This window comes from Sinocyclocheilus grahami, unplaced genomic scaffold, assembly GCF_001515645.1.
Source record: "Sinocyclocheilus grahami isolate Dianchi unplaced genomic scaffold, SAMN03320097.WGS_v1.1 scaffold36.1, whole genome shotgun sequence".
In the NCBI taxonomy this organism is placed as follows: Eukaryota; Metazoa; Chordata; class Actinopteri; order Cypriniformes; family Cyprinidae; genus Sinocyclocheilus; species Sinocyclocheilus grahami.
Window position 1 is genome coordinate 3,456,994 of NW_015505215.1, and position 24,689 is coordinate 3,481,682.

A 24,689-nucleotide genomic window follows, 5' to 3' on the forward strand; every position below is an offset into this window, starting at 1 on the left:
GCAAGTATCAAACTTAGTCTTATTAATTGATGCATTAAGTATCAGTTACACCTTTTTACAAAGGTGTGTTTGAACTAAGAATCTGACGCTTCCCTCAGGTGTAGATCTGCTGAATATGCAAATGGTTCCATAAAATTCATTCTTTATGCCTCTTTCTGTACTGAGTTAAACTTTAACCCTTTCCTATACCAACTGTATGTGTGTGTGTGTGTGTGTGGATGTGTATGTTAGACCAGTTTATGTGTTTATGTAGTCTGTTGGACTAGTTTAAGTGTTTATGTAGTTAATAAAACCTTACTTGTATCACACTTGACGTGTTCATTGTTTACTTATAACCGGAGTCACTTATTATGCAAGATTTACGCTACAAGCTTTTTGTAGAATTGTACAGTAAGAAGTTATTTCCCTTAACTAGGAAATTAACGTTCTTAGAATTGACAGACAGTTGACCCTGAGAGGTCAAGTAAATATCTACAGCGGATCTAAAATATGAATAATTAATTATAACTAGTTATGGTTAATTATTCATATTTCCCATGAGTTGATACCGTTACAATAGATAGATAGATAGATAGATAGATAGATAGATAGATAGATAGATAGATAGATAGATAGATTTTCACCCACTGCTGCTGTTTATGGGTTTGAATATTTTTTTTGGCAGATCACGTTGATGTATTTGTTTAGAACCGCGTCTGTGAGTTTTCTGGGCCTGAAACATCAAACGCATTCACTGTCATTGGTTGATTTTAAGCCTGCATGAATTGTAGTGATTTTTTTAACTGGGATGAGATATAATGTTGAATTCCCTTTGTGATGCCAGTCAGGATGTGTCACAGTCATTTAATTTCCCAAAGCCTCTAGCTCTGGCACGATTTCCAGACATTAAAGATCTAAAGATCACTTCTTTTTATCTTTGAATGTTTGCACGTTTGTCTTCAGAGTGTGTGTGTGTGTGTGTGTGTGTGTGTATTGGTCCTGCCCGACCCTGGTCTTGTTAAGGGAATGCTTCCATGTGGTCAGTTCACAGGAGAACACAGGTTGTCAGGTCAGGCCCAATCAATCAGCTTTGATCTTTAATAGACCCTCTCCCCAAGCTCCTCAATTAGACCTCCTGTGCTGGATTTTCCAATACAAGGTATCCTGAGGCTAGCAAAGGGATCACACTATTTGTGACTTACACACAAGCAGACACATACATGGCCACATTCACTCGCACACACATTGAAAGGCACTTCCTCTATTAAGGACATCGAATGTGACTTTATATGTGTGCGTTTATCATGTGTTCAAAATCAATGAATTGTAACGTATAGCAGTGGTTCTCAACTGGTGGCAGGCCGGCTCTGGTCGTAGAGAGGGTGGGGGGGAAGACAATGATAAATTAATAAGATGATGGATGTAATTTATGATAAATGTGACGGTTTATATATTTACACTACTGTTGAAATCTTGGGGTCAGTAAGGTTTTTATTTTAATATAAAATAAATAGATTATTTTATTCAAGTTTAAATAATGAGTAATAAGGAGTTTTTTTAAACATTTAATAATAATATTTAATAATATTACAGTTTTTTTAATCAATTAAAAGCAGTTTAGGTGAGCATAAGAGACTTCTTTCAAAAACATTAAAAAATCTTAGTGACCCCAAACTTTTAAATAGTAGTATTTACATAATATTTAGGCTAATACCAATACAAAAAAATGCCGTAGTGTTTCTTTCATGTATTAATTGGGTAAATTCTCACGTTTATGCATTAACAAAAATTTCTAAATTTAGATCATGGAAATATTCATAAATTCAAAGTAAAACCTGGGACCTAAAGCAAAGCTAGTAAACCACTGATTGCAAAATAATAATTATAAGATAATAAGGCAATAAGAAACCACTTTTATCCATTATATACTAAAAATAGAGAGAAGCGCCATTTAATCTAAAAAACCAAGGCAAACCCTATGCTGCTCTATGGTGAATTGTTTTTAAAATCAATAAAGAAGAATAGTTCAAACTTGCATAAAAAGCTTTTTGTTTGCTTTTATTGGCCATTTTGGATTTTATGTCTATATTTGTAGAAGTTTTGCAATTGTTTTTTTATTTTAATGCACAATGAGCTGCACAATAGTTCTAAAAATGCAATCTAAATTAAGTTTAGTGCTTATCGTTACCATTGTGATTATATTGTCACACACTATTTACATCCCTAATCCAGCCAGTAGCCATTAGATTCAATATGTGCTTTCATCGCCTTACAACATTTCTCAGTTACTGTCAATCTCAGAATTCTCTCTCTCACACACACACAGACAGACAGTAAATGAAAACTGACAGAGGAGTTTGAACTCGAAGCCTATGTGACTCTTGACTCCTGGGAATCTTCTGGCAGCTGTGGGTGACAAAACAGAGCAGATCAAGAAAGAGCGGCAGGGAGGAAAGAGTCCTCAGCAGTATACAGACTATACTTGCAGCTAGCTTTATTTCTTTCTTGGTGTTTTCTTTCCTTCTAAATCAAGTTGCAGCTCTTGCTATACAATATAAATGAATAAAGTCTGGGAAGGTGCTTTTTGATGCTTTTGAGTGATTGTTGGGGAGCGATACAGTATGACTGTCAGAAATATGTCTCTTTTTCTCTGTAGCCATCCGTTTCAGCTGTGTGGATACGTCTGTTTTGTTTACGTGTTGTGAGTTCTTGCTTAAACAAGTGCCAGCGGCCCTTTGTTTTTTTTGTTTTTTTGTAAATGGCATAAAAGAGTGCAGGTGAAAATGAGGTTTCTGGGTGTGTCCTTGAGAAGAAAATGTATAGATTCATTATTCTGTTATTGGTCTGTCACAAAAAAGTAGAAGTAATTTTAATAATATTATTTTAATAATTTAATAATTTAACAATTATTTTAATATAATAATAATAATAATAATAAAATATATATATAATTATATTTGAATTATATAAATATATATATATATATATATACACACACACATTTATATAAAATCGAATTATCGATAATATTTTTTATTACAAAAAGTATATTTGGGCTGAATATTAATATATGATTAAATTTGTTTGAAATTATGTAAATTTATATTTTTTTATTTAGTTTCACTGCTATTCAAAACTTTCATATTCGTGATATAAAAACATAATACCATGAAAGTTTTGAACAGCAGTGTAAATATATAAAAAATATTTACAATATAAATATAAATTTACATATAACAAATGTAATCATATATTAATATTCAGCCCAAATCTAGGTTATTTTCATAAACGAAAACTAAAACTAAGACTAAAACGATTGATGAAAAAACAGTTTCGTAAACTGAAATAAAATAAAAACGTCAAAATAATTGAAAAACTGAAACTAAACTAAACTAACAACAGTTATTGAAAAACTAACTGAAATAAAATAATAATTGTCAAAAATAAATAATCATTTTCGTAATCATTACGTTCTCACCCCTTGGCGGAAAAATGGAGTGGAGGTTTAGGGAAATAGACTACCTGTAATGGTACATCACGCACGTGGGGCTACCTGACGGAGAGACTCAAAGCAGTTTAAAGCCTGCACGGGTCCTGTTTGGTAAACGTGCACCAGCAGTACATTACAGAACACCCGACCCATTATCTGACAGCAGCACTAATTTAATTCTGTACAAGACCAGAACCGTTTTGACATAAAGACCGCGAGTCGCAACCCGAACCGCACTCGCATTCAATCTATTACATCAGGTAGGCAAGATTATTTATCTTATCATGTAACACAAGCAATCAAACCAACATTAGGCATTCTAAGTTGGTGCTTTGAAGAAAAACAGGCATGCAGCGCAACATGAAAATTAACAGAAAAAAAGATAAGAATGCGCATCCTTTCTGTAAACAACACAAAACTTTTGCCTAGCATCTTGTGATCACTCTGCCAGGCTTTTGAACAAATGTGCATTGGCTAAATCACATCATACACATGCTTATAATTCTTCATAAATGAAAAGAACATTCAAACACAAGCCTTTACTGTTAAATGTGATTGCCGTTATTATTGAATTTCATTAGTTTCATTAGTTCATTAGTTTTGATTGATGCACGGCTGTTCACGGAAAAGTGAGCAAGACACCACAGTTGAAATATCATGATTATGGTTAAATAAGAAAAGACATATAACCAAATTAGGCTACATTTATTTTCATACTAAATATCTCAACACACATCATTGGATATGACGTTAAGCGCGACTTGTGTAGATTAATTTAGTAAAAAAGGCTTTCCTGCTTTCTTTGTCGTATATTTGCATACTTTTACTATCTAATCAATGTTTGCCTCACTAAGGTTAAATTATGCCTACGTCTTTCTTTGGCCTGCGCTCTGGAAGTGATCTGTTAATTCTGCTAAACTTTAATTAAAACTGAAACTAAAACTGAAACTAAACTATATAAAAACTAAATAAATATGTCTTCACAAAATAAAAACTAACAAAAATATGAATGAAACTAATCAAAACTAAACTGAATTTTATAGCAAATTTGAAAACGATATTAAACTAAAACAAATTTAAAAATTCAAAACTATAATAGCCTTGGCCCAAATATACTTTTTGTAATCTAAAGATATATACACACACACACACACACGCACAGTTTACAAAATGTTGTGCTTTTGTACAAATTTTGTTTTTGTATCTGCAAAATGTTAGTTATTTTACCAAAATAAGAGGGATCATACAAAATGCATGTTATTTTTTATTTAGTACTGACCTGATTAAGATATTTCACATAAAACAAGTTTACATATAGTCCACAAGAATAAAATAATAGTTAAATTTATAAAAATGACCCCATTCAAAAGTTTACATATGATTCTTAATACTGTGTTACCTAGATGATTCACAGCTGTTTTGTTTTTTTTTGTTGTTCATGAGTCCCTTGTTTGTCTTGAACAGTTCAACTGCCCGCTGGTTTTCAGAAAAATACTTCAGGTCCCACAAATTCTTTGGTTTTACAGCATCGTTCGCGTATTTGAACCCTTTCCAACAGTGACTGTACGATTTTGAGATCCATCTTTTCACACTGAGGACAACTGAGGGACTCATACGCAGCTAGTACAAAAGGTTCAAACGCTCACAGATGCTCCAGAAGGAAAAATAATGCAATTAAGAGCCAGGGGTGTAAACTTTTGAACAGAATGAATGTGTGTGAATTTTTCTTATTTTAAATATCTTTATTTTATTTTTTTTAGTACTGCCCTTCAGAAGCTATAGAAGATACTTACTTTCCCAGAAGACAAAATAAGTTCAATTTAAAAACGCTCACAGATGCTCCAGAAGGAAAAATAATGCAATTAAGAGCCAGGGGTGTAAACTTTTGAACAGAATGAATGTGTGTAAATTTTTCTTATTTTAAATATCTTTATTTATTTTTTTTAGTACTGCCCTTCAGAAGCTATAGAAGATACTTACTTTCCCAGAAGACAAAATAAGTTCAATTTACCCTGATCTTTAAATTCAAAAAGTTTTCACCTCCAGGCTCTTAATGCATCATGTTTACATATTTATATATTCAAAACTATATCCAGGCTGTTGTCGTAATTCCAGAATGAAAGCTAAAAATGTAATAGCAGGGACAGCGAGGGTCTCATTGGGCTGGACGTTTGCTTTGCTCATTTGAGATGTTTGGTCACTTATCAAAGCAGCACTCATTTTGGTGGTCTGTGCACACAAATATGAAGCAAGTGCAAGAGAGAGAGAGAGAGCATACAGGAGGGGGCTTTCCAGCTGTCTCTGGTAGCATGCCAGTAGGATGACATGGGGCTCTGAAGTGTTGGGGGGGGGGGGGGGAGGTGGCTGGGGGTGAAGGGTGGGGGGGGGGGGGAGAAGCTGGCTGGGGATGAACCTGCAGAATGGTGCACTGGAGATATGCAAAACGCTAATGATCCTCGCCCTCCCCCTGCTGGGACAGTTCTCTCTGCCAGGCCGCTCCAAGTGGTCCGTTCCACTGGGGATTCTCACCAGCAGGCCCAGGTATCCATGATTGCTTTTTAATGTGTGGCTCTTGGCCAATGGGAGCAGGGATTTTCATCAAGTATGACTGCAGAAATATTAAACTAGCCTGGGATTATTTTTCAGTCACAGTCCATTAAACTGTAGGGGGAAGTGGAGCCAGGAGCTTGCTCCTGCATGCACAAGTTAGGCCAATTAGGGTTCTAATTTTTTATTAATACGCCGCAATGTTAAATAAACATGCAAACAGCTTCTGTGTTGTATGCCAATTAAATGCTGTTTTATTTGACTGCCACTTTAATCAGGCGGCTGCACAGGGGGAGGATATGCAGTTTAATTAAATTGTATTACTCTGCATTTCTTGTCAAGGCTCTTTTATGATTTCAAAGTAATCTATGAGGACATCAACCATTGATTTACTCATATTTTAATAAATTATGCCAGTCCGTACCATTGCGAGACTCGACACATGGGAGAATCGTAAAGCAAAAGGGCGGAAACAAAGAAACGAGCAGTGGGTGTGAGTCTTTTTTTTTATCATGCGGCAGAACGGCACCCCCCACAAACAGTCATCTCCCAACTACGGCAGGGAGAAAGTTTCAAAAGCTCATTTTGCTCGATTTTATCGCTTCCCCTGTTCCATCAATATTGCCTTCTGGTTGATTTTTAATTTCAGGTTGGAGACCTCAGCATATTTAGTGCTCGGCTGATGACATTGTATTTATTTAGTGTTCTCGTCAATAGCGCGCTCAAGTGCAAAAAGTCTCACCCCCGCCTTTGCTGGGTTTTATACAGATAAGTCAAATCTCAATGTACATACATCCAGACTACCAGCATTGTATTAGCTCTGTGCCGTGGAACAGTCATTTTATTTTCCGTGTTTTTCTCAGTACTCTATTGCAGCCATGGATTCCTTTTAAATAATATATATATGTGTGTGTGTGTATATCAATGGTTCTCAACATTAATTCTCCACTGTCCAACATAATATTTTATGTATAAATATATACACTGTAAAATAAATCTGTATTTTCAAAATGTATTTGTGTGTATTAACATGAAGTAATTATATATATATATTGACTAAATACTTTTTTTCCCCACTGTATATACACAGGTGTTTTACCTGTATTTTGAACTTTGCACCATAAAATTGCTGGATAATGTTTTTTTACAGTGTAGTTAATATTTAATAGAAGTCCTTTGAATATTGTGTTGGTTATTATTATTATTATTATTAATCGGAGAGTGTGCCAAATAGCTAAATTAATTAACCACAATTAATTTTGTGATTCAAGAAGTTTCAAGAACAGTATCTTCTTTAATAAAACCAATAGTCTTTGAAGAGCAAAAAAGAGATGATTTCAGTTTAGATTTTCATTGTATATTTTTAGCATTTTAATTAAGTTAGATTTATTGATGTATTAATATTATTAATAATTTTTTTAAATAACTATATATATTTTTTAATCATTTTAAGTCGTGGACCCGGCCCCTTGGTTTACTTTATTTTAGCAGACAAAACATTGAAAACATAATACGAAAAGTGGCTATATAAGTCAATATAAAGTATATTTTGTTTTGTTTCCATCACACTTTAATGTTTTTGCCACATTTTTAAGATCCCACTGTAAGTTACGAAAATATGTCTTTATTGGTGATAATGATTATGACCATGATATTCCACTATTGTGAACCTATGAACCACAAATGATAATGATTAGTCATTATTAGGCTGATTGACAAATTGCATCAATTAAAAAAAATCTATTTTCGTGCTCTAATGCAGTTACCAGAGATGAATCTCTGGGCCAGTTGATATTTACAGCATCAAGGCTCCATGACACCTTATGAGTTGGTATTTGTGTGTGTTTGTACTCATGGTCTCTCTAGACTTCAGGAAGGCGAAGGTAGCAGCAGAAACAGTGGCAGCATACTGTTATTAATGCCTTGTGTCCCTTGCAGCTATGTCTGCCGCCACAGCTTCATGCTGTATTAATCAGAGCGCCGGCATGGACTGCCCCTCCAACTGCACATGATTAAGTAGGACTGGAGCAGTGTTTAAACAGACACAGCCACACTCCCCACTCTGAAACAAGGCTTTTGAGCATCCCCCGGGATACAGGAGGGGTAATGAATACATCGTTTGGAGAGGCGTTGTGATGCCCTGGAGAGGGCTCTGGAAAAAGAGGACTTCTTTTTCTCTAGCCCTTGTGAATCAGGCTCTGGCCCAGAAACAGGCAGGGTGGGACTGCCATATGGACAGGCTGGTGTGGCTGGTGTGTTTGGGTTGGACAGAGGTCCTGACAGAGCTGCCCCGCTGAGAGGAAGGGCCAAGTCCACCGGTCTAGTATCAGAGCGATGCCAGAACAAATCCAGGTCAGTGTGGCTAATGGAAGCACAGGCCCAGGACAGGATGGCCACTGCCAGAGCCTTCCAGCCGGAAGAAGGCAGACATTATGTCATCCCTGTTGCTCTCTTGGCAATAACAAGAGCAAGATTTTGATATATTTTGCAGTGTTGTGGGTAGTTATTTTTATACAGTGGCTCCTAAACGTATTTGGGCACAGCAAAATATCAAACCATGTGTCATCTGTTTTAGAGAAAGATACTGCAAGCACACTTCTCAAGCAAAACATTGTTTCCAATTCTAAAACACAATACATATGTAGATATTTGGACACATTCTGGTTGTTAAATGTTAGTGGATCTTCACTATTTGATACATTTTCTGTTATTTTGTTAATTTATATTTAAGTTCTAATGTCCATTTTGATAATATGAACATTTCTCTTTTAGCTATTGCTGTCAATTATAAATGGAACCTTTTCATTTGGTACATTAAAATATAAATTTTCGAAATGAACAAGAGGGCCCAAACTATGGTGTTACAATGCTGTTTATTTAACAGATCAACACAACCAAAAAAACTACAAACTAAAGATTAAAATAAGCTTTACTTTGAAACAAAAAATTACAAAGAAAAGGCAAGTAACACATTGAATTAAACATTACATTTTGAAGTACAGCAGAAAGATTGAAGTATTTTTTGTAAAATGTTCTACAAAACTTTGTTTTATTTACAACTTCTAGAAATCATTTTGCTTATACAAGCAACACAAATAATCATAGCTGTGCTGATATTTAGAAAAATACATCAAGATTGTGAGTGAGTAAGTTTTATACAGCAGGACAGTCATATGTTTCGCTCCCAAATGAATCAGCGATTTGAACAAAACAGTTGAATGAATGATTCAATGATGCGCTAAATCATGTGACCCCACCTACTGGTGACTTAAGTATTAATTTAAGGACTTTTGTTCATGAATCAGACTACACTAAGTGTGCTGTGTTTTTTGATTAATTAAAAATCAATCTGTTTGTGAATCAGATTACACAAAGTACAAATCAACTATGTTTTCTTGCTATTATTTTGCGGTATGCATCCTTTTCATCTCTTCCCTTTCAATTCAGATTGCAAACTCATATAAAATATGAATTCTCTTGCCTCTGGATTGTACATGCCTTGAGCAAGGCACCGAACCCCCAACTGCTCCCCGGGCGCCGCAGCATAAATGGCTGCCCGCTGCACCGGGTGTGTGTTCACAGTGTGTGTGTGTGTTCACTGCTGTGTGTGTGCACTTAGGATGGGATAAATGCAGAGCACTAATTCCTAGTATGGGTCACCATACTTGGCCACGTGTCACATCACTTTCACTTTTTCACTTCACTTTTATTTTCAACGGTGGGGCGTGTTGCATCACCAATGAAAAGTGGTGCAGAAAACGCTGGCTAGAATAAAAATATCTTGGGATTTTAACAATCAAAATTGAGATTGTTCAAATAAGGATTGAAATTAATTGTTAAGACAATATTTTACACAAACGTTTGTGGAATATGAGAACACACCTATGTTTACTGTGCCATGATACCTGTGTGAACTTGAAAAGTTGGTTCCGAGAAAAAGAGGTCTATCATTTGTTTTTGTTTTTATGCAATTCATACATGAGCATTTGTTTTCAGTTAAAGCTATTGCAAAGTGATTTATTTCCACATTTATAGAGCTGTGTTATAATGTAGATTTCTGTTTTATGTTTCTTCTCTTATTATCATGTTATCCTGGTCCTAGAATCCTCCACTCGCACATCGCACTTGAGATTCAAAGCCAGGTGCTTCCCCACAGATCAAGCAAGGACAGTTTAGGGCACTTATTGTCATCCTTGTAGAGAAATGCGAGACAATGCAGTCTCAGTTTCAACCTAAACTCCTCCATTCATCTGCATGAGTACACAGCGATGTGCCAACAAACCCTGGACAGAGATATTCTGATGGCAGATTTAGATGGGATGACACTCTTTTCTGCCTTAAATCAAACTGTTATTGCCTCCTTATCAAACCAAAAATACTCCCTCTCACACACTGTTTATGACAACTTTGACATTTCGCTCAGTTTTTAAAGCGCTTGTCAAATTTGCCAAACTGCAGGGCAGAGTGAGATAGAGAGAGTTAGGAAAGGTTGTCAGAGAGAGAGTGTGAGAAGAGGGCTTTAAAGACAAAGCGCATGAGGGAAAACCAGGGAAAAGGAAGCAGCCTGTGGGGTTGTTGTAATGTATCTGCAGTGTAGCATGTCAGTGCAGCCTTACTTTACCGCATCCTCATCTCGCCGTCAATAATTAATCACAGGTGAGGCGTGGTGAGAAACATGCCCACGGATGCCAAAGGAGCTTCAACCGGTGCCAACAGACAGCAGGGAAGCCTCAAACGCGATGACAGCCATCCCTCCCCGCCTCGAGTCTCACCTTACGACATGTTCCTGTGATGCAACGCGCCACTGTATGAATTACATCACACGCGAAAAGAGCAGGAGTGCCGTTCGGCCTCCAAATCTACGGCGAAGTGGCTGTTTTATTGCTAATTAGGCCATATCTTTTTATTCCTAGACACCAAAAAAATCAGCCATATGTATCATGGATATAAATGCGTTATAGTTGTGATCGATTGGCTGGAGCACGGCCCTGTGGCATGAATATTCATGGGGTGATGTATAGAGGGGGAGGGAGCGGCATCGGAGGCTCATGGTGTGTGATCCGTGGACTTTACAGTCACCGCCGGGTAGCCTGCAGCTAGCAGCCACCATAAACAATAACGCAAGGCCCATTTATAACACTAAAATGCATGTGTTGCCACAGCCACAAAGAGCACAAGTGACATTTTAATGGGCCTTTTTACTTTTTGTTTTTCAATAATGAATGCATGGCTTGCTGTGGTGCGCTTCACTATTGTTTTGAGGCATAATGCAGATTTTTGCTGTACTTGGCATTTATAGGGAATAATTTAATACACATCACAATCTTCGCACGTGCTTCTCTGAGTCCACATTCAGACTGGGGGAATGGGGATTTTTTTTAAGCTGAACTGGTGGTATATGGTGTTTGTGTGTGATATCAGGGTCATGTTTTCTTTTTGTCTTTGTGAGTACTGATCATTGTGAGTGCATGTTACCCAAAGGAGGTTGAATGCAGCTGTTAGTTTGCTTTTCTGTGTAAGCAGGAGTGACCCCACTGTTGATCACATGCCAAGCTCTTCTCCTCACACCGTGCCACTCACACGCAGACTGATGAGTGTTTATGGATGTGACATATTGAAATTGTCAAAGAAATATTTGTCTTTTACTTTTGGGATCATTCATTTTGTTTTGTTTTTATCCTTATCCTTTATCCATCCTTATGTTTTTCTTTTCTTTCCATTCATTTTCTTTTTTCCCCTTTGTTCCTTAAATCCTCCTTTCCCTCTGTCCTACTTTTTTCCTCTTCTTTCTTTCCTTCCATCCTTCATACAATCTTTAATTTTTCTTTTATTTCTTACTTGCTTTGTTTTTCTTTCTCCCTTCCATGCTTCCTTCTTTATTTCTCCTTCCTTCCTTCCTTCCTTTCCTTGTTTTCCTTCCTTTATCCTGTTGCTTTTTATTCCTTCCTTTCCTATAGCTTTTAATTTTTCCTTCCTTTCTTTGTTTTTCCTTCCTTCCTTCCAGCATTGTTTCATTGTTTCCATCCTTTAATACTTCCTTAGTTTTTTCTTCCTCCCTCCTTTCCATTCTTCCTTTTGTTTGTTTTTTCCTTCCTTCCTTTCATTTTTTCCTTCCACTCTTCTGACTTTCTCCATTTTTTTTCTTTCTTTCTTTCTTTTTCTTTTTCTTTCTTTCTTTCTTTCACTTTTTCTCTCCCTTTGTTTTTCCTTTTTCTCTTCCTTCCCTTCTTGCATCCTATTTCCATTCTTCTTCTTTCTTTTAATCATACCTTAATTGTTTATTTAGAACTTCTTCTCTCCTATCTTCATTTCTTGTTTATTGTTATTATTATTCGTTTCTAGTCATTGAATATTGCTATTTAACCCTATTTCTTAATTTTCTTTTCTCCTTCTGCAGAAACCAAACCAGGAAACGGGTTGTGTAAAACAGGAAGCATTGCTCTCTTTGGAAACGTAGTGTATAGTGGGCTACTGAACGATCACTTCTGGCATTTCGGGGTGCCCCTTGTCACAAGACTGGTAAGTGGATGCCTTCTTTGTGTTTTCCAGATTGGTGGCATGGTTGGCACTGCCTCTCTGCTCCCTTTGCCACCTCAGGATCTCCTGCTGGCAGGTGGAATTTGGCATCAGTTGTGTTTTGGCTGGGTAGGACTTGAACCAGAGGTTTCCATTTTTTATACAGACCAGTGTGGCTAGGTTTATTTTAGCCTCTGCTCTGACAGCTACCCCGCAAACACAGAGAACAGCAGTAGAAAGGGAATGGGGATGATCTTACAGCCGCACGTCATGTTTTCCTTCCTGATTTCCCTGCCTGCCTTTTTTGTCAATGATGCAAGATCTAAATGAGTAGATAATGCATTGGCGTATGATGTGTCTGTTTAAGAACTGAATATTAGTTGGCTACTCAAGTTTTAATTAAACTGTAATCTTAGCGCGTGTCAGTGCCTCGATCTTATTTGGAATTGATAAACATTGATACTCCCATCTTCCTCCGAAGTATGTCAAACAATATTAGCATACAGGCAGTGAAGGACAGGGAGGAGGCAGAGCTGGAGCAATTTACTGCCTTATACTTGATTAAGATAAAAAAGGATTTGGAGGATCAGAAGTATAAATCTCTGAGGGTAACTTGTTTTTCGTTGCTTTCCCAATTGAGCGTGCAGACGTGTTTCAAACAAAAACTTTAGCCTCAGAATTGGGATGTAGTTCAACTGTTGTCTACTGGGAGAATGTAGCATCATTTGATTCTGGTCAGAATGTTGAGATTTTCCCCATATATTAATATGATCATTATTTTTTATGGTTGTCTTAAATTTATGGCAAAACAAACTTGCACACATTTCACACAGTTCTTTCCCACACATGAATAGAAATATTGCTTGACTTTACGTGAAATATTCATTGACAATATGAGATTGTTAAATCTGCTAGTTTGCATCACAGTTATCACAGCCCTTCTAGCCCTTACTCATATGCTAGTGCACTACTCTGTTCTGTGGGCAAAAACCTTGAGAGACATTTATAAGTAGCCATGTATAATTACTAAATGTACTATTTTGCAAGCAACAAATAAATCCTAATCATTTCATTGTATTTACTTAGATGTTTTGCCATTAGTAGGTTTTTTGGATGTACCTTAAAAGTGTAAATTGGGATATTTGCACCTTTCCACCTTCCCTTCATATCACAGGTCATGATAGTTGTTAGTAAAGGCCTTGGGACCAGCCTTAATTGGTTTCCTGGTGTTCCAAGCTGGTCCTTCCAGCCTGGCCAAGCTGGTGTTTAGCTGGATAGCCATTTGATGTCCCAGCCTGACCTGCTGAAAAGTGCTAAGTAAGTCCAGCAAGACCAGTAAATAACCTCGGGCTGGTTTAATATGTTTTTAAGCACGAAATGGACTGCTTTCTCCAAGTAAAGTCCCATTTGTTGGTAACACTTTAGTATAGGGACCAATTCTCAATATTAACTAGTTGCTTATTAGCATGCTTATCATTAACATATTGGCTGTTTATTAGCACTTATAAAGCATTTATTAACATGACCATATTATATGTACCTAATCCTACCTAATACCTAAACTTAACAACTACCTTACTAACTATTAATAAGCAGCAAATTAGGAGTTTATTGAAGCAAAAGTCGTAGTTAAGGGTTTGTTAATAGCGAGAATTGGACCTTAAAAATATTTTTGACCCATTTGTCTGTTATGCTTGTGAATAAGACTATATTAGAACTCCATGAGTGACATTCCTGACAGAAAAACATTCTAAATTCTACTTACTTTTTGCAGCACAAGTAGAAAATATTCCTTTTTTGTTTAATGTATTTTAAGTAGTAAATCATTCATAGTCCAATTCCTAATTTGGCTTTACAATATTTACTTAATTTAGATTGAATGTTGGTTGCTGTAGCTGGAAGGCTCAAAGCAATTACGTTTCCCAACTTTTACTTTTCCCAAACTTTAATTTTACTCTCCATTTTTGGAGATAAGAAATTCTGCTAATGGCATTTGGAAATACAACGCTTCAAATAGCTAAAGCACGTTTAGCATTTAAGTGCACCAGCATGCTACCACTCAAATCACTATAAATGAGTTCTACCTCAGTTTCAAACCACATTCCTTTTTGACAAATTAAGTAAATTAGTCAATGCCTCTGTAATCAAGCACAACAGCGCCTTGCCTTTTATCCGCTTGTTTTTTTTATTAGTCCATGCATGTCACTTCCTGTACCGGTTTGGTCATTGGAATGTGCTTTTAATGAAAATGGACTGGCATGGCAATCCGTTCCTCAATCCCCCCAGCAAACTCCGCTGCAGATGCTAAACTACACCTTAACCAGATTAAGTCTCTTGAACGTGTTTGGAGAATCGAGCCTCCCCACCAGATGGAGAGAAATGGAGGGCGGTTGTTTTTGAATTAGGTCTCCCTCGATTTTCCTTGCAGGGTTAATGAATAAATGAACTGGCACGGTAATTGGAAGGGAGTGCTTTGAGAGAGGAGGAGAGGGGCATGCAGCTCCATTGAGTTTATAGAGACAGAAATGATGACGTTGAAGAAAGCACTGATGAGGAAGGTATAGCTCAGTGGGGCGAACATGCCTGATAGTGTGTGTGTGTGTGTGTGTGTGTGTCTGCAAAGAAGGGAGGACTCAACTTCATTATAATGTGCTTTAAGTGCGACACGCTGTGATTGTGTCGTCTTCTTTTCAAACAAAGGCAGCGGAGGGCAGGTACAGGGGACAAAGGAAACGCGAACGTCCAATAGCCATCGCACAGACGTGCACATACTGCTGAATCCTGTCAGACTGCGCTCAGAGCTGAATTTCAGCTTTTCAGCAGAATGTGTGTAATTGATAGCACTCTGAGGCTGCTTGGGCCTTGGCAGCACGCAAAACGAATGCAAACCTCCAAAGAAAGACTTTTAATATCTGGCAGGCACGCGCAGCATGGAAGCTTGACACTTTGTGGCATGTAGATGTATTGCTGCTCACTTTTGGGTTGTAGTATGGGGGTTAAAAAAGGGGAATCACTCGTTTCTGCTCCCGTCGAATATTCCAAGGCTTGCACTATTTCCAAGACCTGCTGCGCTTGCGGCCAATATGGCGTCCCAGATGTGTTCACCTGCCGTTGGCAGCAGCCAGCTCCTAATTAAGACAGTCTGGCTTGGCCACCGGCTCAGACCAAACCTTGCCCATCTGCCCTGTTTAAAGAAGAAAAATACCACCTTTACACTTCACGCTGCTTGACATCTACACACAGGTGGGGCATAGAGGGCGTTAGTTGCTGCAGGCAGGGTGAGATGTGCATGACTGTGTGCAGATAAAGTGAGCAGTTGTGCTAAATGCATGTAATGGATTTCTGTCTGATGTCCTTCTCTTTCTTTGCACAGCATCAGAGCAAAGTGTGTAACCGTTAACAAGCTTGTGCCACATTTTTAGACTGTGTCACATCTCTGCGCAAGCCCATAAGCCTGGAGAAAGATCAGGCGAGACATGGAGATCAAACCCATGGATCGGGCCAACAGACAACTGTACTGCACAACACCGGCATTAAATATTGACTAAACGAATCGCGAGTCGGGGAAGTAAGAGAACACGACAAGGAGCATAACCAATTCAGGGCTCTGACTTTTTCCCTTTTTCTTCATCTGAGAGAAAAGGTTTCTTGTCTCTGTAATGGAAAATGACGTCCCCAGGGCCAGTCGTCCTCCGAGTGCTTAACCCAAACAAGCCAGCACCCTCAGCATGCTGGGGAAAAACAGTGAAGATAGTGCCATCGAAGGAATGTAGAGACAGAGAAAGATTGTTTTGGGTTTGAGAGAGAGAGAGAGAAGCAGTGAGAGACAACAGAATAGCAATGGAATGGACAGGAATATTACAAGAAGAACAACAACAGTAGGGGTAGACTGGAGGTAGTTGTTACACGGCTGACTTTCAGTAACTATAGGGTTTTGAGTCAGAAGTCCAATAACACAAATTTGCATGTTCATGTGTGTTTTCTCTAGAAGTAATTGTGTATGTTGGCTTCAAACATTTAGTTAGCAAATGTGTTGTGTCTTTATAGAAAGTAAATGTACATTGATAATTTCTGACTGTATAAAAAGTTTAATAACTAGCCTGTCTCACTATATCCCCACTATACTATACCCCCCCCCCGAGATAATTAGCATTTGCTAGTGACATTAACTTAAAGACATTTTTAAAGGATTGTGTGATGCTCAAATCTGCTCAAGCTCCTAAATTATTTTTGTCTTTCAGCCATTTTTTCCACCCTCTTCATATTGTTAAAAAAAAACAGAGAACAGTACAGATCTGTCATCTCATGGGCCTCTCATTTTTGACTTATTTATGATACTGACTTGAAATAGACTTCATGATTTGATAAGACAGTTTCTTTAATGCAACTTGAGATTATTTTATTGCTTCACTGTGAAAACTCTGTAGGAAAAAGAAACTGATTGAGGTTCACATGTTTTTAGATTACAGTCCTGCTCACAAGTTTACATTGTGCTTGTGGAAAAACGAAGCGAACATAAAAATTGCTTCTTTCATTAAATACTGTCCTTATTAAACTATTTAACAAAAGATATGTACATATATTCAACAAGACTAATAACTCAAATTACATGAATAATCCTGTTTAAAAGTTTCCACACTTTTGTTCTTAATATTGTATATTGTCAAGGGTATGCAATCTTTTTAACATGATTTGTGTGTGTGTGTGTGTGTGTGTGTGTACGCGTTTTTGTGACAAATGAGGACATAAATTTGTATAATGACAAAGGTATGACATAGGTATTACAAGGAGAAGGTGACTTTTCAGGACATTACCCCATGTCCCCACTTTTCAAAACGCTTATAATTCACACAGAATGGAGTGTATTGAAAATCTGAAATAGCACAAAGTCTCCTGTAAGAGGTAGGTTTAGGGGTAGGGTTGGTAAAGGGCAATAGAATATACGGTCTGTACAGTATAATAACCATTACGCCTATGGGATGTCCCCACTTTTCACAAATGTAAACCTGTGTGTGTGTGTGTGTGTAAATTACATATTTTGTCATGTGGAATATCCTTCATTATCATTAATGCAGCTTCTTTAGAGCAGTACTTTAAAAAAATAAAGCTTCTAATGATCTTATACGTAACAATTTGTCTTTTTTAATGCTAGAGATTGTGCAAGGGTTATATGAATTTTACAGAGGGAGGTATGTACATTTATAAGCACAACTTTATATAATAAAATATAAAATTTATTCATAATGATCTAATACCCCTTATCTTATCAGAACTCTTGCATTGATTTACTGCACCGATAAAATATTCCAAAGCACAATGAAAAACATGAAATGTCTCAGACAGCATCACTCCTGACATGCTCTGTTCTAATCAAAATAAAGCCAAATTACCATTCAAATATGAACGTTCAACAGCACAGAGGTTAGTATTTATGATAGCTGTAGCTGCCTGTTGGCAGTGTGGGCTTGAAATTGCTGAGACAGCTGAGATGTTAAACGGCAGCGTAACCTCCCCCCACCACCATCAACCCTCCTGAAAGGCACATGGCTGTGTATGCATGCACTTAGACACTCAAGCCACACACACATACACACACAAACAAGTATTGCGCTCGCACACGCACCAAAAAAGCTACCTAAAAGAGCAGCCCTGTTCTCATGGCACACAACCTGTCAAGCGATTCCCCCTGCTCTCCACCGGCACACTCTGACTTCTGATTGGCTGAAAGCACAGCCGGAATCCTGCAAGCCCCTCTCCCACTGAAACCCCAGCCTCCACTCTCTCACTATCACTGAGAAAAGATTGCAAGAAAAAAAGAAAGAAAGGAAAGACGGACACAAGAAAGAGCAAAAGGCATTACATTGCACGTCGACTCGCCCTACCTAGTTTACTTACGCCTTTCCCCTCCGTTTGCGCCCCTCATCGTCACGTTGCACGACTTTTCATGTATATCAGCTGAGCGTCGAGACGGAGCGAGGGGAAAGAACTGCTCCTACGGTCTTCTCAATCCCCACCACTGGCCGGCTTCCCTCGGTAGCCACCGCAGCATCAGCAGCAGCAGCCAGTAGAGCAGACGCTCCTCTCTTTCCCTCCCCTCCCCTCTGCACTCGGATTCTGAGCTGCTCCGTGGCTGTTTCAGTGCCTGAAGTCTCAATGGACTCCCCTCCCTGCGGAGGAACACAGCCTCACTGAAGGAATGCTGGGAACAGCTGCCAAACACCTCCTGGAGTGCCTGCTCTAGAACTCTCCCACTCGCCAATAAGACCCTGAACAGAACGACACGGGGCAGAAGACGTGCAGAGTGAGTGACGTGAAGAAAGCCACTTATGTGGTTATAGGAAGAAGAAAGAGTGGAAAGTGAAAGGAAACTGAAGAGCAGAGACAGCAGTGCCTTTGCCTATTCCTCTTTTTTCTTGTCAACTAGATTGTTTTTCTTTTTCTGATTTTTTTTTTTTTTTTAAACGGATAGAGTGTCAACAGTTGTTGCTTCAACTTGTTTTATTTTCTTTCTGGACTGATCTGGGAAGAGCAAAGGACTTTCAAGCACCAAGAATCCAACTCACACGGTCAGCTCTGCGCCCACCCTTCGCCTGTTTTCCATCTGTGAGTGCCCACCTGCTCCTGGCCGAAATGATGATGTACTTTTGGGTGAGTAGCGCCTTTGCCGTCCATCAGGTTGGCCTTTATGCCATTGTTTCTCAACCCTGAACCTGCTGGGATAAGACAGTGTGCTTGTAGCATGCGATAAACCTGTCTCCTCTTTTATCCCATTCTCTCTTTTTCCTACACTTCCTCTAAGTTGATCTCTCCCACCTAAATACATACACAGATTTTCTCTCACTCAGTTACTGCTTTGCATTATTTGCTTTCAGTCGGAGCAGTGTTTAATTTTCCTCCACTCCAAAGGGCCTTGTTCCGCAGTGCTGGTCCTGGAGGAGATGAGTATTCAGCCGTAGCTGTTCAGAATGGATTGTATTGATGCTCTTTTTGAGGACAGAGGATCATATGACCTTATTCTGCATAGCTCTGGTAATTTCTCAGCTCACTGATGGGGAGTGTTCAAACTCACACAGCGAAAAGTGGATGTACGTTCACCACTGCTTTATTAAGTCCCTGTAGAGGAGTTTAAATGATTTGGTATTTAGGTGCTTTCCCCATTTATATGTTTTGATGTAGTTTGAAAGTACTTCACAGCACTTCTTTGTTGCAGACATCACTTAAACTTAACTTGGGTACGTTTTATCCACCTTTTCAGTGAGTAAAGAGTTGTAGGGGCCTAAATGTGCACTGGACAGAGAGCTTTGACCATTCTTATAAGTTTCATTGCTTTTAGTATCTTGTTCCATGTAAAATGTTCAACTTTTAAAGGAATAGTTCACCAAAAAATATTAATTTACTCACTCTCATGTTGATCCAAAACTGTATGACTTTCATTATTATGAAGAACATAAAAGACATTTGGAAGAACTGGTTTTGTTCATATAATGAAAGCCAGTGGGGTCCAAAACCACATTGGACGCACTGACTTTAATTGTAAGGACAAACAAAGATATTTTTCAGAATGTGTTTGTGTTTGACAGATGAAAGTCTTACAAGTTTGGTATGACATAAGTGTGAGTAAATTATGACAGAATTTTAATTTTGGGTGGACTATTCCTTTAAAAATGTGACAGCACTTTTTGAGCCCTTTTTGTCATTTAGTGTCTTGGGCCATTTTTGTGTTCAGCTCTCTTTTTTAAATAGCTTTTCTATATAAATGTGCTAGTTTGAAATCATTGATCATTTCAAGGTGTCTCGGTTTTAATTTTATTTGTATTTATTTATTTTTAATTTTATTTGTTTGTTTATGTATTTATTTATCTATTTATTGTTTGGTTGTTAGCATCATGTACCATGAGATGCTGCATTAAAGTGTAAAAATGTTCTAACTAGACTGACATCATTGATCATTTTGACATGTCTCATTGTTTTTTTAGCATTTTGTACCATGAGATGCTGTGTCCAGTAAAAATAACTTTTTAAAAAACCTAACACCCTGATTGTGAAGGGCTCATTTTGAGTCTTTGAGTCCATTGCACTTATTTTTTAATAGTTTTTTTTTCTATTTAAACATGCTAGACTGATTTCATTGATCGTTTCAGCGTCTTGCGTCCAGTAAAAACAACTTCAATATTTTAAAAACACGGCACCCTCATTCTGAACGGCCTCTTACTTGCACCTCTAAAAAATAATGAGGAGGTGAGGGGAAGAAACAATGATACTGGCAATGTCAGACTATGCTGAAAATGGGCGTTTAGCTTATGGAAACCCTTCTCCGCCATAAACCTGTGTCCCGTCCTGCATCCCGTTTTCTCGGCCGCACAGCGCTCCCTCACTCCCCATCAGGGGCCAGATGAAAAGTGCGCGCTCGTAGATGTGGCAACCAGGATTTAATGATCATCAGAAAGCAATCTCTCATCTTTTGAGCTGGCTGTGCTCTTTGATAGCGCCGACTGCCCATTAATCATTCCCCTTCATCACTCCAGTCTCATCCGGCCCAGCGCGGGGCAGAGGGCCTCCGTGGCTGCCACGCACACTCACGCAGACGGTACAGGCTGTGTCACGGGGGCCACAGGGGCCGTTCTCTCAGAATCAAACTCGCAGATGTGCTTAATTTAATCTGAGCTCACTTTCTGATGGCCCGGGTGAGAAGAGAGATAAAATTTACCCCCTGTCAGACATCCTGTAACTGATTAGCTCACACAGGCAGACTGACGCTTATTTCTGATGACAGATAGCTCTTCGTGTGTGTTTGCTGCTTTGTGTGTGCGCTTTCAGAAGTATTATTCCAAATTCTCAGACTCGATAAGAGGGTGTGAATGTGTGTGGACAAGTTTTTCTCACACCTTCAATAAGAGCACGACTGTGAATTTACTGAACAATTACGGATTTAATGATAATATTACAGTGGCATGGAAATGAAAATAAGCAGAGGAAGACGGGGGAGAAGTGCTGCTCTTTCTGTTCAATAATAAATAATTGAGAGCTGATAGCGAGGGACTTGTTTTTCAGTGAGCATGTGTAGAGATGGAAGCGCATAGAGCTTATACCTGGTTTGAAACAGCACACTTGCCTGTTTTTATAACCCCCAAGTCAGGCCTAGCCCAAAACAACCTTTGCAATTTACTTTTAATTATCTGTGCTATTGCTATAGGATTGTGTGTTTCACATCACCAGCTTGTTTGTTTTCTGTAGGGTGGTCATGATACCACAATATCTTTCTTTAAAAAAATTGTTTATTTAAATAGTAATAAAATATAATAATATTAATGGAATATATTTAACAAGTCATGTTTGCTGTTTGTAAAAAAAAAACATTTATTTAATTTTATTAAATTTTTATTACTTAATTTTATTATTTTAATAGTGACTTGGTTCTAAACTACTGGTATTTTTTACATCTATAAGGTGGGTGTACATGCTGTGATTTTATCCCATCACATAAACCATATTTTCCTGCCAAAAGTAATTGGTTTTCAGTCATAAATGGCCACAGTACTCCTCTGATTCCATGTTTTCAAATGCTAAACATCTTAAAAGCATACAAAAATTAGCAATAGTTAAACAAAAAAGCCTGTTTATGTTGATACAAAAAGTATTAACCATGTAAAATCCATGCTTGACTTCAGAGCGTTGTGTAATCAAGCGGTGGCTTTCGGAAGCAGTGTCAATCAGCCATGTTATTCGGAGTGGAGAGCGGCTGCCGACGGTGTCATGTTGCTAAATGAAATGCTTGCGCTAATTTGTCACCACTTTAATTGATCTGTGTTCTCTAGTTGCATACTGTGGGTCCTGTAACATATATTGTGTGTTCATTTCATCCAGCTGCTGTCTGACAGCCAGAAAAAGTCTTATTCAATCTAGTGTAGGAGCCAGGACAGTAGCTCTAACAGAGTGACCTACAGTAGCACGATTTCTTTTCTTTCTTTTTTTTAATCCTTTGTTCTTTTCTTTTCTTTTTTTCTGTATAGAGCAGCTATTTTCAGCCGTGACATTTACAAATGCATGCCGAGCAAGTCTTGGTTTCTGTAAAGTCATTATTGTTGACCCCTTGGCTGTTTGTGTTTTTAAGTCGAGTGCAATATTGTCACCTCAGTTGCCAACAGCTCAGCATCCAATGCAATCCACTCTCGCCTCATCCTTCCCTCACTCCATCACTTTCTTCATCTCACTTCCTGCTGTCCTTTCTCTCTTTCTTTCACCCAGGGGCAAGACCAAATATGGGACAGGGTGACACTGGTCCTCCCAATCAAAGCTGCCAGAATATAACCTACTGATATATATTTAGAATATAAAAATAAATTTGCAAATAGTCATAGATCACATATTCGAGTACAATGATATTTACGTTGTATATAGTTTGAAAATGCCAAATAGGAAAACTGTATGATTATGGTTAACTGAAACGTGTTGCATGTTTTTATGAAAGTTTTCATCACAGTAACTACACAATAAATGGGAGTGATAGTGGGACAGTTGTTTTCCAGTAGTGTATTCTGCATTTAACTTGTTTATGATTTGCCTTAACAATAGTCCTAAAGGTTTTGTAAGGATTATCCCTTTAAATGGGACTACAAAGAATACTTAAAATGTTATTGTTATTAAAATAAATAAACACTTTTACATTTTTATTTTTAATTTTTAATTTAATTTTAAGTTTAACAGTGTTGTTATTGTTAACTAAAACTCAAGCTATTAAAAAAATTACTTCAGCTTTATCTCAATTAGGGAACAAAATCTAAAAATTTGATAAAAAAAAGAAAAAAAGGTACATTAAAAAATGTTGCCTTGGCAACTAAGTAAAATAAATTAAGTTCAAATTGAAGTACTAAAATTACTAAAACTAAAACTGAAATAAAATATAAAAAAAGCACAAAATGACTAAAGTTAAACTACCTTTAATGTGAAAACTGAAAAATTCAAAATATTAATAAATACTAATAGTACATATAAAAACACAATATGTTTTTAAAATGTATATATTTTTTCATCAAAGATCCATTGTATAGCTACACAACTGTGTAGTTAAACTGTCTCATATGGATTAAAAAAGGGAGAGTAAAATGAAAAAAAATTAATTCCCATTGAAAATATACACAGAATACAGATCCACGAACTTGGCGCTTTTTGGCCTTGCCACTCTCTTGCTTCCCTTTCATCTGTCATTGAATATGTGAACCAGTAGCATCATGGTAAGATAAGCATTGCAATGGTCAGGTGATCGGGATCAGCTAGAACTTCCTGCTGTCCTTTCTCTCTTTCTTTCACCCAGGGGCAAGACCAAATATGGGACAGGGTGACACTGGTCCTCCCAATCAAAGCTGCCAGAATATAACCTACTGATATATATTTAGAATATAAAAATAAATTTGCAAATAGTCATAGATCACATATTCGAGTACAATGATATTTACGTTGTATATAGTTTGAAAATGCCAAATAGGAAAACTGTATGATTATGGTTAACTGAAACGTGTTGCATGTTTTTATGAAAGTTTTCATCACAGTAACTACACAATAAATGGGAGTGATAGTGGGACAGTTGTTTTCCAGTAGTGTATTCTGCATTTAACTTGTTTATGATTTGCCTTAACAATAGTCCTAAAGGTTTTGTAAGGATTATCCCTTTAAATGGGACTACAAAGAATACTTAAAATGTTATTGTCATTAAAATAAATAAACACTTTTACATTTTTATTTTTAATTTTTAATTTAATTTTAAGTTTAACAGTGTTGTTATTGTTAACTAAAACTCAAGCTATTAAAAAAATTAATTCAGCTTTATCTCAATTAGGGAACAAAATCTAAAACTTTGATAAAAAAAAAGAACAAAACATGTACATTAAAAAATGTTGCCTTGGCAACTAAGTAAAATAAATTAAGTTCAAATTGAAGTACTAAAATTACTAAAACTAAAACTGAAATAAAATATAAAAAAAGCACAAAATGACTAAAGTTAAACTACCTTTAATGTGAAAACTGAAAAATTCAAAATATTAATAAATACTAATAGTACATATAAAAACACAATATGTTTTTAAAATGTATATATTTTTTCATCAAAGATCCATTGTATAGCTACACAACTGTGTAGTTAAACTGTCTCATATGGATTAAA

The 24,689-nt window shown here is 37.3% G+C and overlaps 1 protein-coding gene across 3 annotated transcripts in view; it reads left to right on the forward strand.

The window, feature by feature from the left end:
- Window positions 1–24,689, forward strand: part of LOC107581581 (RNA binding protein fox-1 homolog 3-like) — a 396,539-nt gene that overhangs the window by 201,572 nt on the left and 170,278 nt on the right. For all 3 annotated transcript variants that reach the window (XM_016267198.1, XM_016267196.1, XM_016267199.1), the window contains exon 4: window positions 12,414–12,535. In XM_016267198.1, coding sequence (XP_016122684.1) covers window positions 12,414–12,535 — 122 coding nt within the window. The remainder of the gene's footprint in view (window positions 1–12,413; window positions 12,536–24,689) is intronic.